We start from the raw sequence: 19,718 nt of genomic DNA, 5'->3' as shown, positions 1-19,718 counted from the left end.
ATCTGAAACTGCCCTGGGAAGCCAAAGGAGGCCTTGGCAGTTACTAAGATTGGTGGTACTGGGAAGAGCCTACAAACAACAGCTTAATGCCCTTCACTGAGAAAAAGAAACATAAGAGTAAAGGAACATCTCTACAAAGGAAAAACTTATTTCCAGCATAATTTAAAATAAACTCTGTAAGTGCTTCCTCCTAAACCATTATGTTTGAAAGTTTGGGGACCAACACACAGTTAGACAACTTAAGTTGCAGTGAATTAGGATTTAATTACCCTATAGGATAGGATAAAAGTTTTAATCCTAAACATTAGTCATTATATTAAATGGTTTAAAAGAACAACTGGTTTTGAGCTCTGCTCGTCCATGCAAGGATTATACAGTCTCAGTGCTCTAGCTAAACTGCTAATGTTTTATTACTATTACTGGTGCACCTCTCATAGAAGGTGGGTCTCCTGGATTTACACTGAAATAGAACTTTTTCTCTTCCAGATTACATTACGGCATAACATCTCCTAGAGGCAGGAGCCTAGAAGGTCTAAATTACTCACCAGAACTTTAATTATCTTATGGCAGAAACCATGACACTGTGGTCACCACCACCTTTGACAACAGAGGACCCTACCTATAACTCTAGAAATGTGAGCCCTGAATGCAATTCTGAAGATCCACCACGGAAAAGGACAAAAACCGCAACACAGAATCAATGTGTTATAAAGTTATTCAGGTATCCACATTTCACAGATAATTTCTGCTCTTCATCTATTCTTCTCACTTGGGCAGAAGATGGAAGCAGTGAGCGCATAGCAGTAAGGCAGCCCATAGCTAGCTGAAGGATGACTTGCAATGAATGAAAGAGGCAGCAGGAATATCCAAACACAACCTCAACATATTTAAATATTGCTCAAAAGCCTCTGTGAGGCTTCATCAAATTAGTCAAAGGAATAAATCTCACATGAGAGTAATATTCCATATATCAAATATCTCTGTGTGTGCCTGTGTAATATATATGCATATTTGCATATATCTATATGGCACATGAATTTACTTACGGAAAACAAGCTGGCAATTAATTTGGAACTCAAATGACATGGTTACACATAGATCATAATTTCTAAACACAATGTTAGTAAAACAAAATTTATTTGTAAAACAGGACCTGTTATATAAAATGGCACACAATCAAGTTATACAAAAATACAAAATTTCTTTCTGATTACAGTTCTAGTTGCAAATGATAATTAGAAAGCATTCCTGGTGGTTTCCAAATAGCTGAGATTGCGAGCATATGGAACAAGGAGCAGCAAGAGTCCATGATGCAGGGATGTCCAAGTGAGCAGAACCTAATTTCCAAGTTCAAGACTTCCATCAGGTCACTTTGAAGGGACACCTCCTAAAATAGCTAGCTCCTGGAATGTCTTCTGTTTAGATACCCATCTTTTAGACTTTTGCCAATTCTAAATTTAGTTCCCAATGTTTCTGAATGTTGAAAATCTGTGTGGCTATGAAACAGATGATATTCTGAATTTTTTTTACATGATCTGCTCTCTCACCTATTTGGACAGTTGTTAGTTACATAATTGTATTTGTTCCATTTCAAATGATATAAAAAAGTACAGTGATATTGTTTGGCAATACTAGATGTTAGATGCTAACTTCTGGAGAATTGTTTCAAAATAGCTACTTTCACAATGTTGGTTTCCCAGATCTTGCTAAAACATGAGCTCTCGTGTGTGTGTTTTTTCTTTTTAAAAAAATCCAGACTCTTATTGCAAATATTCTGAAAAGTCAGAAATATTACATGAACTTTGAAAAGAAACCCAGGCATTTAGCAAATTTTAGCCTAGCTAGAGTAAAGAACACCAATACTTAAAAAAAAAATACAATTTACCTTTTGCAGCAATTAAAGGTCCAACCCTTTGAAAGGAAGCACATTAGCAAACAGCTGCTTATTAAGCCCTAGTGACATTAATTGTATGCATTTCCATAATACCAGTCTAATTCTGGTAGGAGGCAATGCTTTCTTTCAAAAGATTCTCCTCTTCCATGGAATGATAAAATGCTGAGGCTTTTTTTTTTTTTTAATTTTTTTGTACAGAGCCTGTAGTTAGTGCAATAAGTTTAAAAAATTTGCTCTGAAATATTTACTTTACATTAACAAAAATAGCTTTTTTTAAAAAAATTGTAACAAAAAGGAGTTATCGCATAAACAGATCATGAATTATTCTTAGCAAATTACACTTTTTTTTTTTTTTTTTAAAGCATTCACCATTACAATAAGCAGAACAATGGAATATTAGCCATTCATATCTGGTAAGCTTTAGGAATTAAAAAAAAAAAAGACCCAAACCCACCCCCAAACAAAAAGAACATTCACACTAGAGGATCAAAACATTAACCAATTCTTCAGTTAAACATTGTAGAACTCTGGATACTCAATGAATTGCCAAGGAGAGGAGCACCTGCCATCATGTTTTCAGATTTTACAGCATTTGAATAAAATGGCCATTTAACCTTAAGCCACTGAAGTTTCTCGGAAGCAGAAGCCCAAGCACCATAATTTTCAATGCTTTACCTTCCATGTTTCTGTCCCCTATATATTCCTCCCAGCATTACTGACTCTTCAAATCAATACACAGAAACTTATAGGCTAAACTCGCTGGGTGCCCCAGCTTCCTTTCAAATCAGGCACACAAATGTGTGGAGGATGCTACTAAATAAAGTCAAAAAGGAAAGAAAGAAAAATGTAAGAAAAAAGTTTGCATAAGAAAGGTTATCTACCCTTTTCTTTTTTACCTACTTTCTTTTAAGGAAGTGTTAGGGTAAACTACAAATACCTGAGGAATTGGTTACCTTTTAATGTTGGCTGACAAATGTATGAACTATTATGAAAATTCCCACATTGGGCCCACTTGTATGTTTCTAAAAGTAAAATGACATGGCTTCTTTGATTGGGGGAAACTGATTGGATTAATTCCTTATTTATCAGAAAGCATATGCCTAGTCTTGATCCACTAGGACTTATGCATCAGTAAAATAAGATCTTGATTTTATACATACCGCAGGGAAATCACCCCTGAATAAACTTTAGACAGAGAAATTGATACAATAATTTTACCAACTTTAAATAATAAAAGTTAAAATCTTCTCTAAGTTATTAAAAATGTTAATCAGATATGAATCTTAACATTTCCATTAAGACAATTACAATTGAAAACATTAAATGACGGAAATTGCCTTGTAAAAGCCACCCGTATGAAAGGAGTACATGTTTGACAAAAATAAGCATAAAAAAGGTATTAAATCCCTGTTCCTTTTCTCTGATTTTGGCTGATTATGTGTGTGTGTGTATATACATCATATACATATATACACACACCCACACACACAAATACATAGTTATGTGTATATATTGTTTTGGAATGTCAATGGGTTCCATAACCGTCGGCTAGGTTCAAGCAGAACTTGCTCCCGAAGCCTAGAAAACAAAGTCATACAGAGTATAATCTTAGACAATTACCATTAAAAGGGGATCATGAATGATGTTACAGATATACACATAGTCACAAACAGCAATAGGGCAAGATGGACTGAGAATTCTTCTCTCCTGAACCTCTATTCCTGGGGCTGAAATTCTTCTGAGTGCTGAAAGTCACGTTTCCATGAGGATCACCTTTCAGATGCGCAGAGTATACTTCTCTAGTCATGTTCCTATAGTGCCCAGGTTTTTTCCTCCCTTTCCTCTGTAAGTTCTTTCCTATGTGATAGCAAGCAGACAGCCAGAAATATCTCCTTCCTAAACCTCTTCATCATATTTGGTAAAATTTTCTAAAATCCCTTTCAAAGAATCATAAAAAGAAGTCATAAATCTTTAAAGTTTCCTTAACTAGTGAGGATCTCTCAAGAGAAAGTGTAAGGACAAAACTAGAAGTTCTCATATAGTTCAACGATACCATTAAAAAATTTTTTTAAACCTTTTTCTCCTAAGCATTATTTTATAGCCTTAAAATGAACTCTAAATCAAAATATCCCATTAAGGAGGAAGATGGTAAATTCAAATAGCAACAATACGTCTAGATATTGCAAAATAGGCATGATACTCTTTGATAGAACTTTCATTTAAGATAATAATATGTCAAACTGAATCATGCAAATACAAATAAGCAATTCTAAATTCTACCAATCCCCAAAATTTTGGTGGGGGGGGAGTTTCTCAGATAATTCTTTAGAAACACATGCGAGGGAATGGTGATAGTAGGGGTCAACTCTAATCATGCATGTTGTGAAAGAGGAGATAAGATGTGCTTAAAAAATAAAACTATTCTATAAGCAACATTTTGCACTTGTCTTTTAACAGTTTTTAACCATTTAAAACATCATTCTTAGGGACTCAATGCTACAATGTCCAAAGTACCAGAAGAATAATGCACATAGAAGATGTATTTTGGGACACAGCAGAAGGTTTTTTGCCATTAATCTGCAAGCAATGAATTGATGAACAACATAAAATGAAAGCAAAAACTAAATGAAGATTTGAATGAATTGTTTGCGATGAGACACTATTTCAAAACTAAAAATACTATTGCGAAAAAACTCTTTCTAAAATTTGTGGCTTCTGGTAGAATGCCACACAATATAGGCAATTCTAGGATTATCACCAATAAATTAGGGGTTAAGGTAAGGAAGGTATACTTGCATTCTGGTCTACTACAATTCATCTCTTTGGTGAAGAACACTATGGAAATACATGCCAATTCATGGCCAAATTAGCTAGTCTTCAATCTGCAAACATTTTTCCCTTTCTTTAAATTTTTATTACTGAAGAATGATTTAATGAAAGCATCATTCACCAGAAAGACAGAAAAGGGGGAAAAGGTTGGTTTATATTTTATGATTTTATGTCTTTTAAGTTTTAGGTTTGGAATCTTTATTTCCTGAACAATTAGGACAACTAGGTAGTAGAAATAAGGAAGCCTTCCTCATTTCTCCATGTTACCAGAGAGTTGGCAGAATTTTCTCTGCTGCCCTTCTTGCCCTATGTGAAGTAAGAGGGATACAGAAAGAAGGCAGGGAGATTGGGCAAGGGACCTGACTGGGAAGATTGCTGATGAACTCCCCTTTACTTGTGCAAGCCATTTCTGAATGATGCACACTTAAAATTAAGAGTTGTATGGATATGCTACATTCTTTTGCTTATGATTAGAGTGATCTGTTCTTTGGACATCTAAACATTTAAGTTTGACTTTATAATCATTCATGCTTTTAAGAGTAACACCAAAATAGGCACTGGAAGGGGTTACAGAGGAAAGTTTATATCTAAATATTTTGCTGAGGCTTTAATTTGGATCAAATATGCAATTATTTTGCATATTCAATTAGCTCTCCTGCTTCCTTCCATAAGTGAACCTATTTCTTTTACTCTTACATACTTAAATAAGCTTGTTTTATACCATGCATTTCTTATGCTGGAAACCTATCAATCAGACCATTTATTAGAGTGTAAGAAGGAAGAAAGTAAGTCCTCACCTCACGCTTTTGGACATTATATGCAATCAGATGGCACACTGTTTAAAATTAATAGTTTTTAAATGTAGGCAATCACATATTATTTGAAAATAAACATGCTACTTTTAATGTATTTCAAAACAATATATTTTTAAATTAGGAAGTAATTAGATTGATATATGCTACAGACATCTGTTGTGATGCTACAGTAAGAATTTCTATGGGAAAAGCAACTCAGGATTCTCTTACACTGATTAAGTTGCTTTTTCCAGTGTGTGTATCTAAAGCTGTATCTGTATCTAAATATATCACTGACCAGAGATAATTTATCCTCACAATTAAGCTGGGAGAAGACTAGGTTGTCTTATTGAGTGGGAATGTGGGTGTTAATAGAAACAGCCTCATTTGCTACCAAAAAATAGCTTAAAAAACAAAGAACGTACAACCTAGGCAACAGAAGAAAAAGTCAGCAAAGGGAAAAAGCAATGTAAACAGAACAATATTTTTTAAAGGGGAAATATGAATTTTCGCAAGTTGAAAGGAATTGCTATTATCACCTTCCAAAATAATAAAACTCAATCCGTCAGTTTTGACCAGTACACTCAGATGTTCACTGTGATGAAAGCTAAACAGTGACAGTTAAAAAGAAAACAAGAGGACGAGTAGTTTTACCTTAGGGACAAAACTATCATCCCCTGGCCCCATGAGCACTGAAAAGACGCTGTTCCTTTCAGCTTGCTTTTACAGAAGGTGGTCTCAGTTGTGACAAGAATTCTGCCATCCAAGTGATGGGTAAGCACACAAACAGAAAGAGCAGCACGTCCTGCGTGATACAGATAACAAAAGCTTCTCCTGAAGAAGTGCAGTCAGTGAAGACAGAGAGAGAGAGGAAGTGAAAGTGAAATTCTTGGAGGGCGGCCACCTCCTCATCTCCACCTACCATCGGCTTTAGCTCTCTGGCATCAGCAACGCCTCCCTTACCAGCTTCTTTCATTGTTTTCCTACTGTTTTCCACAAACTCCTGCAAAAAATGGACCACATCGCATAAATTCTTGGATCCTTTCAGATTTCAGTTGGTAGATGAATTCTAAGGAACATTTACATTTACATTTTTGACTCAGTCTTGGTAAATGTATAGCCTAAAAACAAAGCAATAAATATTTTGCATCACACACGAGAGCTGCTATCTTTGTAGGAATGGACTGCAATCCGTTGATTAAAATATCTTCTTTCCATCCATTCATTGTGACAATCTCACTAAGGCTCCAAGAGATAATGTTAGTTCTATCTGGAAAAGAAAATACCTAACATTTTAAAAAGACTATTTCCCCCACACTTAGAATATCATTTGATTTTCTCCATATCAAGGTTAAATGAAACAATAAGAACATGTTACTCCACAAGTCTCCATTTTAAAATAACCCTAGAAGTGTAAAAGAAAGCATAAATACTGCTAAGCACAGAACACTATTTGTTGTTGTTGTTGTTGTTTTTTAACTAAACCATTCTTTTTTTTTTTTTTTAATGAAACGTCTATCTGGCCACAGGATAACTGCATAAAATAGGAAGACAGGGTATATCAACCAGAAACTATGGTTAGAAACAGTCAAAATGGGAATATGCCCCAAAGGAAACATTTCTATTCTGTCAAAGTTTATGGAACACTTCTTTATTAAATATCCTCACCATTCTTACAGAAAAAAAAAATGAAGGGACAAAAATGGTATTTTTTGCTCTGCTTTTGATAGTGGCTTAAGGAAAATAACAAACTCTTCCTTTAAATGCTTTAATCACAAAGGAGATGCAATGCTCACAGATAAGATTCCATTATGGCAATTAATTAAGAAAATAGCCAGGTCAGATGTGGTGGCTCATGCCTGCAATCTCAACTCTTTAGGGGCTGAGGCGAGAGGATTGCCTGAGTCCAGGGCTTGGGACTAGCCTAAACAACATGGCAAGACTTTGTCTCTACAATAAATAAAAAAAATTAGCAGGATGTGGTGGCGTGCACCTGTAGTTCCAGCTACTTGGAAGGCTGAGGCGGAAGGATTGTCTGAGCCCAGCAGATCAAGGCTGTGGTGTCCGTGAACAGGCCACGGTACTCCAGCGTGGGCAACAGAGTGAGACGCAAACGCAAACAAACAAAAAAAATCCAAAATTTAGTTGATGTTCTCAGAAAAACACCAAATAGGTCAGCTAAATCATTTGGAATTTTTGCTATTGAAAAAAAAAATCTAGCTTTCTTATTAATATACCTACTTTAGATTTAACTGGATAAAACATGCTCCTGGAAGATGACTTGTTATTTCAGTGTATAATATCTAGTCTTTAATAGTCCTCATTTTGGGGCCAGAAATATTTCACAGTTTAATAGCAAAGTACTATTATTAAAAAGCATCTTTAATTTGGTAGCATTTAACATTGGTGAATATTTAGAAATATTCTATTTACTTAGAATATTTTAATATGGTTTTCAAATTTTTAGAAATTTCTAGTTGAAGTTCTAATACAGGAAAGTTGCTGAGGCTACATACTAGTAAAAAAAACCTTTTTTTTACTAGTATGTAGCCTCAGCAACTTTCCTGTATTAGATCCTGACTAATGGAAAATAATACACTCTCTCAGTCATGGGTTCAGATCCTGTTCAGATCCAGTTCAGATCCTGACTAATGGAAAATAATACACTCTCTCAGTCATGGGTCAGTTATCGTGTATTCATTACAAGATGCTTACAGTTTGGCCTACAATATTTGGGATGATGAGTTTTAACTGGGTCGACAGCAATAACGCTTGTAATGGTGATGGATGAAGCAGGACAGGCAGGTACTATGACCCGGGACATAAGACTTTTTGGTCTTCGAGCCCCATTTTAGGAAAAGGCACGTAGCATATCAGTGGCCCAACGTTCCAATTCAAGGGCTAGAAGGCCCAGCCTCATCCATGAGTGAGTGCTACTGGTTTAATTCTGAATTACTCAGTTGCATACAGAATGAATCACATATAGAGAAGTTTTTTGAAAAAAGATGTTTGTTAATATTTTTATCCCTAAAGCAGTAGAGGGCATTAAAAGTACTTACCATTAGCACTTTGTCCATATAGAATTCTCTGCCAGGGCTCCCATCATTGTATTTTGTGTCAATGGCAAAACACAAGAACAATACATCCACTACCATTTCATAAATGGACAGGAAGCAATGAGCCACTAGGAAAGCAAAGAGGCAGACGATGATCAGAGGCAGCACCCATACTGTGTAATCCTGCTGGTAGTTGAGCAGCATAATCCCAGCCAAACCTGTGCTGCAGACTATCAGCACCTGCAGGAGACAGAACAAAGACTACATTTAGCATCCTGCCGGAAAAAACCACTATTTCTTTATCATTTGCAGATTCAAATTCTTTTCACTATCTATAAATGATGGCTGCACAAAGCCATTCCATTTCAAGTTAGAGAGTATAATCCACATATACAGAGTTATACATATATACATATAAATCTTTTAAAACTCATACTTTAAATAAAAAAAATCATACTTTAAATGAGTTTGGTTTACAGTAAAGATAATCATGTTTTCCAAATTTACACTGTTCCCTAAAACTGAACCTGCTTAGAATCAGTGGCAATTTTTAAGATAGATATATGCATATTTTAAAACAAAATCACACACCTTCTTGGAGCTCAGAAAAAAACTATTGATATCTCAGGGTATTGGTAGGCATTTTTTCTAAGCATTTTCACATATATGTGAAATGATGTTACATAAACAAATCATTAAAAGCTTTTCATTAATATTTATAGTATCATTACAAATGCATCATAAATATTTACTCAGCTACATAATTTCACTTCATGGGTGATTTAAAATTTATTTAACCATTCTTCTACTGTTGGAAATGTATACTGTTTTCAGATATAAATAATGCTGCAACAACTATCTCCATTCTTAGAACTTTTTCTGTTTCATATTTTACCATTTCACATAGAATATGTGGTAAATTTAATATAATTTGCCATAAAGTTTAGATTTGGACTATCTGTGAAGAAAGAGGTTGCCCAAAACATCTAATTTGCTTACTGTCAAGAACCACCTACTCTGATGCTTCATCTCACATGCAGCACTTTAAATTTTTTGTGTTTTTTTAAGATGCATTTTATTTCAGCTTTTCAATAGCCCTACAAATAGTTTATGGCAAACATGATCATCCCCATCTTATAGATTGAGAATGATGCTCAGTGATGCTAGCCGACCTGGCCAATGTCACAGAGTAGAAAAAAGAGCAGATGTCACTAAAATAATGGTCTTATGATGCCAACTCCAGTGCTCTTTCTAGATAAAAATTCTGCAAATAATTGGATACGGATACACAGCAGTAATGGGTTATACTGAATCCAAGACACACTCCTATCCATCCCTTTACTTGGTTTAGTATCAGGTTTTAAATAAAGGAGAAAAGAGTGCACTAGAATCACGGTAGCCTTTCCATGTCTAACGCTGAGGATCGGCAGATCGATAATTCTTCTTTTGCGTTGTTCCCAATATTTATCAACATCAAAGTGTCTCTCAGTCACCATCATCTTAAATTAATGCATTATACGATACACTGTTAAGCTATAAATTGATCCCTCTCTTAGATGTTTCCAGAAAGCAAATCTGGGTCTTACAAGCTTTGGAAGATTCCCCTCACATTTTCCTAGCAATAATCTTTTTTTTTTTTTTTGAGACAGGGTTGCACTCTGTCACCCAGGCTAGAGTGCAGTGCCATGATCATCGTTCACTGCAACCTTAACCTCTTGGGCTCATGCAATCCTTCTGCCTCAGCTTCCTGAGTAGTTAGGACTACAGACATGTACCGCTATGCCTGGCTAACTTTTTTATTTTGCGGGTCGCACTACATCACCCAGGCTGATCTCAAATTCCCAGGCGAGTCTCCCATCTCAGCCTCCCAAAGTACTGGAATTACAGGCATGAGCCACTGGGTCGTCATTAATCTTCTCTTATAGTGACTTGTTTTCTAGGGTGATTTCCACAGATAATTAATTATATCCATTTTCTTCCACTCTTCTGGCTTCAATTTTGGAATGAGTTACTCCTACACATCCACCCTATTGGAGAACTGAGGTTCTTTATGTTCTCATCATGTCATTATAAGTTAATGGCAAAGTCAATTGATTACAGGAAGAAGGTATAGCTCAAACAAACTAGATACAGAGACAAAAAGCTACTGATATGGAATACTGGATACTGTCATGAGAGAAATAACTTCAACAACTAGTGATATTTAACCCCCCATTTTTTTTTAAAGTAACAACTACTCCCACATTTGATGAAAGAGTGTCATACACTTATTCAAGCAGAGGAGACATGAATGGTTCCCAAATGATAGAAAGGCTAGGAATGCAAATTCCTGGGTCCTAACCCCAGAGAGTCTAGTTGGCTGGATCCAAGATAAAGCCCAATAGGTGGCATTTTAAAAGCATCCCAGGTACTGATAAAGTCCACAGCCTGTCTCAAGAAGTACTGGGTCTAAATAAGTGATCTCCATGGTAGGGCACACACATCTTAGAGAATATTTAACAGGGTCATCTGAGACTTCTATTAATATTTCTCACACATTTAAAAATTTTTTAGTGTGCCCTATAATGCATATACTAGTAATAGCTGTACATATGTCATTAATAAATACATGTAAATACGTTGAGGTACTGTGCTCAAGCCTTTTTATTTTTTTAATAATAGGATGCACGATTTTAAAAGTTTAGACACTCTTAGCCAGGCACGGTGGCACACACCTATAGTCCCAGCTACTTGGAAAGCTGAGGTGTATTACTTAGCTCAGATGTTTGAGACCATCCTGGGCAATATAGTGAACTCCCTTCTCAAAAAAAAAAAAAAAAAGGTCAGACACTTTTGTTTTAGCATAAATTATTGGAAATACAGTAAAAGAGATTCATAGAGTAGGATTAGAATAGAATGTGAGAAGCTGAAAGGAAGGGATGTTTATTTTGGAGCCAGAAAGATGTAGGTTTGAATTACAGAATTAGCATTTAGTTTTGTAACTCTAAGCAAGTTCATTTAACCACTCAGAGTCTGTTTTTTCATCACTAAGAGACACAATAACACATACATCTGACAATTGTTAAAATAAGCATTATGAAAGCATTTAATGCAATACTTGGCAATGTTTCTCCCTCCCTCCCTTTTTCTGTTGCCATCATAAGCCCTTCATTTACGATGCCCATAAAGGAACCTACATTTTGAAAGATTTTGTTTATCAATAAAAGTAGCATTTATATGTAATAGTTCATTTTCTCACTTTTTATTAATCCAAGTCAAATAAATTGTCAACTAGAAGATATAATTAGTGTGAGAAAAGGCAGTATCAAGTAGAGGTAAAATAAGTTTCACACAAAAGAAATGAAACTTGAGATTTTTAGGGTTTTTCTGGGATAGCCTTATTGGGGCAAATATCAATATCTTTTAAACTTAAAAATATTTAAACAGTTCATAAATCTCTATTCCTACCTTTAGGAAAACCTTATGGGTCAGTGATCACAGGTTACAAGCCACTAAACTAGAAGAGCTGAGGTCCCTCCCACATCTAGTTCACCATTCCATGAAAACTTATTAGAGCTCCACAGAAATGGAACCTATGACATTGTCTTTCTTTGTCTTTTTAAATTCAGGGCTTTAAAAATTTAAAAATTCTGAGGTGACTGTGAATTATACGCAGTACTAAAAAATAATACGGAACTTGATGCACCTTTTATCCAGTTCCTTTAAAAGGTAACATCTTGTAAAACTACAAACAGTATCATAACCAGGATACTAACGTTTTAGATACAGTAAGATACTGAACATTTCTATTATCATGGGAACTCTTTACTTTGCCTTTTTATAGTTATTCCACTTCCTCCCCGCCCAAACCCATTTCTAACTAGGCAACCACAAATCCATTCTCCATTTCCATAAGGTCATCATTTCTATAATGTTGAATAAATGGAATCATACAGTATTAATCTTCTGGGATTAGATTTTTTCACTTAGCATAGTTCCCTCAAGATTCATTCAAGTTGCTATGTGTATTAAAAGTTCATTCCTGACACTGTCAATATAGTGTTTATTATGATCTATTTAGTTGAACTACCTGATCGAAAACTATTTCTGCACACTAGTAGCCATGCAATTGTAATGAAAGAAACTCTTTTCAAAAGATTTACTGTATTATGATATATTTGTAAAAAGGAAAACTAAAGAATGTTTATCTTAGTCAGGCTCGGCGGCTCAGCCTGTAATCCCAGCACTTTGGGAGGCTGAGGTGAGTGGATTGCCTGAGCCCGCGGGTTCGAGACCCGCCTGGGCAACTTGGCGAGACCTCATCTCTACAATAAATCAAAAAATCAGCCGGGCATGGTAGCGCGTGCCTGTAGTTCCAGTTACTCAGAAGGCTGAGGCGGAAGGATTGCCGGAGCCCAGCAGGTCGAGGTTGCGGTGGCCTGCACTCCAGTCTGGGCGACAGAGTGAGACTCCAACTCAAAAAAAAAAAAGAATGTTTATCTTAATACGTTCAGCACCCAGAATTTTTCCTCTTATTTTTGTTTTTGAATTTCTCAATTTAAAAAAATGCATTTCTCTTCTATTTTTTGTAAGGTCATTTTTAATAATGGAATATTTATAATATTATTAAAAATGTAACTTTCTAGAAAGCAATTTGGCAATGCACATCAAGAACCCCCAATAAATTCTAATTCTAGGATTCTGGTCTCAGGAAGCAAGTATTGATGTGGGCAAGAATTTGTTCACATACTTCAGACTAGTGAAAAATTTTGAACAACTTAACTGTAAACAAAAAAAACCCCAGGGGATTGATTAGAAAAATGATGCAATTGTATAACCACAGTTAGAAATGTTTTAATGAAACAAGAAATGCTCATAACACCAAGTGGAAAGAGGGATACAAAACCGCCTTTCTACTAGATTTAAATTCCCTTTGTCGATCAGTATATAACTAGCACCCATAATGGCCCCTCGCACATTACCAGTAGGCATTCCACAAATATTTGTTAAATGAATAAAAGGATATATAAACCTAAAGAAAAAAAATTGACAGGTCACTAGGTATCTGAAAACTCAAAGCCAATTTGAAAACATATTTTATCATCTATATATTTTTCATTATAAGAGGATGCATATTCAATAGAGAACAGTGTCTTACTATGGTAAAGTGGGGATGCGGAGTTTAGAATTGTCCATATTTTCAATATTCAAGGGCATTTATTGTTAACATCTTGAGATTTTAATTTTCATTCTTTTTCTTATACACATTTTAGATAGTATTGATAGCCAAATAGTTTTACTCAGTTTTTTTCATTTATCATATTATATGCATTCCTTCATATTATAAACTCTTGGCTGGGTGTGGTGGCTCACAACTATAATTCCAAAACTTTGGGAGGGCCAGGGACAGAGAATTGTTTAAGCCTTGGAGTTCAAGACCAGCCTAGACAACACAGTGAGAACTTGTCTCCACAAAAAATTAAAAAATTAGCTGGGTGTGATGGCACGCACTTGTTGTCCCAGCTACAGGAGAGTGAGGCAGGAGGATTGCCTGACGCCAGGCAGTCAAGGCGGCAGTGAGCCGTGACTGTGCCACTGCACTCCAGCCTGGGTGACAATGAGACTCCAATTCAAAAATAAAAAGAAACTCTTAATAAAAAATATCTTTTAAGTGAATACTGTTTCCTATTGTTAGGAAAACATTTTCTTATTGTTAGGCAATAGATGGTTTACAATTGGTCACTACTAGAAATAGTGATGTATTTTTCTATATTTAGAACAGTTTCTAGGAGTGATTCACCATTACATCATTATCAGAGTTGCTGAATAAAAAGCTTTTTTTAAATAAAAGGAAGGTCCAAGGGCAAATTTAATGTCAGTTGAGACAGTTACAGCACATGGTGATTAATAACTTAGAAGTCAGACCTGAATTTGAACTGTTGTTCTGCCACATTCTAGTTCTATAAATTTGGTAAACGTAATTACCTCTCTAAACTTTGGTTTCCTCTACTAGAAAATAAGGATAATAGTAGTAGCTTACCTTACAAGGGAGGACCAGATATGATATTTAACTAAAGCACTTTACTTAGTGCTAATGCCCAGCAAGAGCCTGAATCAGAGTTTACTAAAACCATCACCATCATCAGATATTATCACTTGATACAATTTTCTCCCTTATTCTGCTAAATGACTTATCTTCTTTTTTAAAAATTGCTATTATATATACATTTATTGTAAGTTGTTTAGATAAATTATAAATCTAAACAAAAATAAAAATAAACAAAGACCCTGAAGTTTTTCTAAATCAGCTGTATAGCATATAAATAATAAGTTAACAACAGTGTCAGATACTGTTTTCAGCCCTTGACATGAATTAGCATATTCTATCTTCACTATAAAAAAAATTTCTCTGGCCAGGTGCAGTGGCTAACACCATATTCCTAACACTTTGGGAGGTCAAGGCGGGAAGACTGCTTGAGCCCAGGAATTCAAAACCAGTCTAGGCAACAGAGTAAGATCTTGTCTCTACAAAAAAAAAAAAAAATCAAAATATTTTCTGGGCATGGTGGTGTGTGCCTGTAGCTCCAGCTACTCGGGAGGCTAAGGTAGAAGGACTGCCTGAATAAGGAGGTTGAGGCTTGGTGAGCTGTGAGCGTGCCACCACACTCCAGCCTGGTGACAGAGTGAGTCCAACTCAAAAAAATTTTTTTTGCCTCTTATGTAAAAACGTGACGAGCAAATTCAAGTCATAATGTACCTTTAACTGCAAATCTTCAAAATGATTATCTGTACAGTTTTATCTTTAATTCTCTTCCGATAACAGTTGCCTAAGAACCTGTTCACTTCAAACTACACAGTGCTATGCTTCTCCATACCAAATATTTTTTCTTTTCAAAACATTTTAAAAGCACAGTAGCTGGAGCAACCTCAGTCAGTGTTCAATAGTAAGAGAATGCTTAAGAACAGCTTTTGGGCCACAGACAGCAGACATTCTTGCTGTTGTCTTGCCCACTGTGCCCTTTAAGACAAATCCTTCCTTTAATAAATCTCTCTTTCCTAGTCAAAAAAAAAAAAGAATAGTATGTGGTGGAATATTTACCATGATGATGAGTACCTGTGAGTAGCAAAGCAAGATGGAAATGTATGCTATGAAGTAAAGTGAAAGGAGCAGGATAGACAGGTATGGATGCTATGATTGTTATGCTGAAGAAATAGAAGTCTATATAAAATACTGGGAAGGACTATATGAGATGATGAGTTATTTGGTTATAGTGGGGGTGTTATAAGTCCTTTACTTCATTTTTAAAACTTTTGGGGCCACGTTTTTTTCAGACGCCTGACCACCTCCACTCCCTTGAGAAGTGGATTCACCCTCTCTCTTTCTCTCTTTAATCTACTTTTTAAATAAATTATTTCTCCCAATCTAAAAATAAAACAACAACAAAAAACCTTTCTGAGTACTACAGGATTTAAAATTCAGATATAATGTAATCTAGTGAATGCATCTGTTATTCTGAAGATTTTAATAGTATAGAGTAAATTCTCTTTGATACTTCTTTTTTAAAAAATTTATTAGATTATTATAGAGTAGGGGGTACAAGTGAGAATTTACTACATGAGTAGGCTGCAAGCAGGTGAAGTTTGGGCTTCTAGCTGGCCCTCACTCCCCCTGGTAATGGACCAGGTACCCTTAGTGTTGTCATGTGCTCATCGCTCTTCTCTCTCCTACCTTCCCTCCCTCCCTCCCTCCCCAGCAGTGCCCAGTGATTGCCCATTCCATACTTGGGGCTAACGTGACTAGTATTCAGGGCCCGCTTATGAGTGAGAACATGCAGTAATCAGTTCTTTGTTTCTGTGATAGATCACTTAGCATGATAGTCTTCAACTGCATCCAAGTTGGTGTGAAAGCCATGATTTTGTTCATCTTTATGGCTGTGTAAAACTCCATCATGTGGTATGTACCACATTTTCTTTATCTAGTTCACTTTCGATGGGCAACAGGGTTAGTTCCATGTTTTTGCTATTGTGAATTGTGTAGCAATAAACATGTGTGTGCAGGTATCTTTTGGTACAGTGAGTCATGTTCCTCTGGGCATATTCCCAGGAGAGGGATCGCTCGATCATATGGAAGATCATTCTTTGACTCTTCTAAGGAAAGTACAAGTCCCATTTCCGAACACCTCTATTTTATTTTATTTTATTTTTTTATTTTTTGAGTTGGAGTCTCACTCTGTCTCCCAGACTGGAGTGCAGTGGCCGCTCCCAGCCACCGCAGCCTCGACCTGCTGGGATCCGGCGATCCTTCTGCCTCAGCCTTCCAAGTAGCCGGAATTACAGGCATGCGCTACCACGCCCGGCTGATTTTTTTTATTTATTGTAGAGATGAGGTCTCGCTGCCCAGGTGGGTCTCGAACCCACAGGCTCAGGAAATCCACTCACCTCAGCCTCCCAAAGGCGCGGGATTACAGGCTGAGCCACGGAGCCCGGCTTAACACCTCTATTTTAAAGGGACTTATATATAATAGTGTAACAACAATAATGATGACCTCTAACATTCACTGAAAACTTACAATACATCAAGCACTGTCCTAGATATGTGTATTAACCAGTCTAATCCTCACAACCCTAGGAATTTGGTACTGTTATAACCCCAATTTTACAGATTAGCAAACTGAGGCACAGAAGACTATGTAACCTGCCTCAGATCACACACCTGTAAATGACAGAGCCGGGACTTAAATCCAGGCAGTCACGTTCCAGATGTAGTATCCCTAACTACTCTGCAGACAATTTCCTAACTCTTTACAGTTCAAAACACGTAAGGAAAAACGTGGATAAACTACTTAGCCTCTCTATCCCTCAGTCTCCCTGTAAAATGAAGATGAAAATTAAATGAGTACAACACATGTAAAGTACTTATAATAATGCCTGGCACACATTAAGGCCTTTGTAAGTGCTTATTATACATTGCTACTTTTAGATTTTTGGTGGGCTAGATATTTTTTAAAATAAAAGAGCAAATATCTATATGCAAAACCTTATTGTCTGTTTCAGAAAAACCACTTGGTCTTACCTTGCCTAGGAATAACATGAAATCCCCCACTGTGTTGATGGCAGCCACTCGCAAAGCATTCTCCACCAGAATGACAAAGGCATCCTTTGCTGAGGTGCAGAAGTTGGTGCTGTTGATAGCTGTGGCTGTGTATGCATTCTAGAAAAAAAGCAAAAGCATTATTTTTATCAATAACTCAAGCTTATTTTGTTAGGACAAACCATGTATCGTTAATACACAGCTTTTAAAAATATTTCAGTCAAAACACATGGCCTTAATGAGGTACAGATTGATATTGAGCACAAGAAAATGAGACATTAAAAAAAAATACCTAGGCCAGACACAGTGGCTCACACCCATAATCCTAGCACTTTGGGAGGTCAAGGTGAGAGGACTGCTTTAGCCCAAGAGTTTGAGACCAGTCTAGGCAGCATAGCAAGACCTTGTCTCTACAAAAAACAAACAAAAAAACTAGCCAGGCATGTAGCATATGCCTGTAAGTCCCAGGAACTTGGGAGGCTAAGGTAGAAGGATCACTGGAGCCTGGAAGGTCAAGGCTGTTATAAGCTGTGTTTGTGCCACTGTACTTCAGCTGGAGGACAAAGTGAGACCTCAACCTTAAAAAAAAAAAAAACACACACACACAAAAACCTGATAGGGTAAAAGGAACTTTCCAGTTGACTTAGTTTTGGTCCTTTAAAAACACTGTTATTAACACACACAAGGCTTTCTAACATCCATTAGCTTCTTCCCTGTCTCAGTAAATCAGACATAATTTAATCATTCCTAGATGTCTCAGGGTCATTACTATAAACATCAGTGATGCACGGTAGCCATTTCAGTGATACTTTACTAGCTGAAGAGACAGGTATGGGCAAAAGCAGACTGCTGTGCTATTTTATCTGGAATATCCACCGTCTCCTCCTTGGTGACGACTTTCTTCTAAGCGATCGCTTCTCATGCCTCCTGTAGTTAGGCAGCAGTCTGCTGCCTGGCTGGCATTTTATATCCCTCCCTCTCCTAGGAGCGGGACCCCAAACCACTTTTGAGCAAACAGCCCTTCCTATCTCAGTCTGAGTGGGGCTGACATTATCTCCAGCTCTGGGGATGATCCCTGACTGGTGTAAGCCAATTAGCATACTCTACCCACCTGGAGACAATGATTAGTTCAGGATTGGCATATAAACTAATCAGAGTCAATGAAAGTAAAGCATGTTCCCTGGGCTTCTGGGAAAAAGAGGTTTCCTTTCTCTTCCATAGGTGCTCCTGAAAGGTGTAAGGATATGAATGGCCACAGTTGTTGGAAATAGCTGCTGAAAGTCACACTGTTAAACTGAGGGTGAGGCCAACACCATGGAAGTCGGAACAGAGACAAACCAGGTACTTAAAGTTGGTGATAATGTTTGCATCATTGGAAAAAGGTCATATTTCTGAGCTTTTCATTACAGAAGCTAATACATTTCTAAGACCCTGCTCCACCTTTCTCCTCCCTCTCCCCCTTTCTCTCTCTCTCTCCCTTGTTTAGGCCAGATTAAGGTGAGCTTTCTGTCTTTTAAAATACTGAGTTCCAGCTGACATACTTTCAATCAGTTATATCTGCTTTTGCTGCTCATGTCCTCTTTGACCTACTAGTCACAGACTCTGATTTTTTTTTTCTTTTTATATTGCACTGTAGAATAGCATTGACATTTTCTGGGAAATGTGAATAAGTATTATAACATCAAATAAGTCTGACTCCTAGGAAGAGGAAGTATATGGGTTTTGTGACTAAAACTTTTGGTCCTGAGGAATTTTTGGTTTAGTGCTAACTTAAATTGTCAGTGGCTTCAAAATGTTGACATTGCTGGAAAACTGCACAACAAAAAGGGCTTACTTTATACTGTGTTGTCTATAAAGTTTTAAACACTGAGCCAAAAACAGAGAATCTTTAATTTATGAATATTCTCATCGAATGTTTGTTAGTTATTGGAAATCCGTTATGAAGATGAAGTTTAAGTTATCAGAAACTTAATGTGCCATTATCTGATTAAATTCATTGAATAAAAATGCAGAACATTTCAGAGCCAAGAGTACTTACTGAGTAGGTCACCACCTGTGGTTCTTAAACTTTCCTT

The 19,718-nt window shown here is 36.5% G+C and overlaps 1 protein-coding gene across 1 annotated transcript in view; it reads right to left on the bottom strand.

Moving 5' to 3' along the window:
- Positions 1-1,101: 1,101 nt before the first annotated feature.
- SLC44A1 (solute carrier family 44 member 1) overlaps positions 1,102-19,718 on the bottom strand; it is a 97,977-nt gene continuing 79,360 nt past the window's right edge. The window contains exons 13-16 of the mRNA XM_008068896.2: positions 17,626-17,763; positions 8,577-8,813; positions 6,440-6,520; positions 1,102-3,472 (exon numbers count right to left, since the gene is read on the bottom strand). Coding sequence (XP_008067087.2) covers positions 3,449-3,472; positions 6,440-6,520; positions 8,577-8,813; positions 17,626-17,763 — 480 coding nt within the window. The 3' untranslated portion in view covers positions 1,102-3,448. The remainder of the gene's footprint in view (positions 3,473-6,439; positions 6,521-8,576; positions 8,814-17,625; positions 17,764-19,718) is intronic.

The sequence above is a fragment of the Carlito syrichta genome, unplaced genomic scaffold, assembly GCF_000164805.1.
Source record: "Carlito syrichta isolate Samal-C Ts95f unplaced genomic scaffold, Tarsius_syrichta-2.0.1 Scaffold311632, whole genome shotgun sequence".
NCBI lineage: Eukaryota > Metazoa > Chordata > Mammalia > Primates > Tarsiidae > Carlito > Carlito syrichta.
This window is presented reverse-complemented; position numbering and strand designations above follow the sequence as displayed.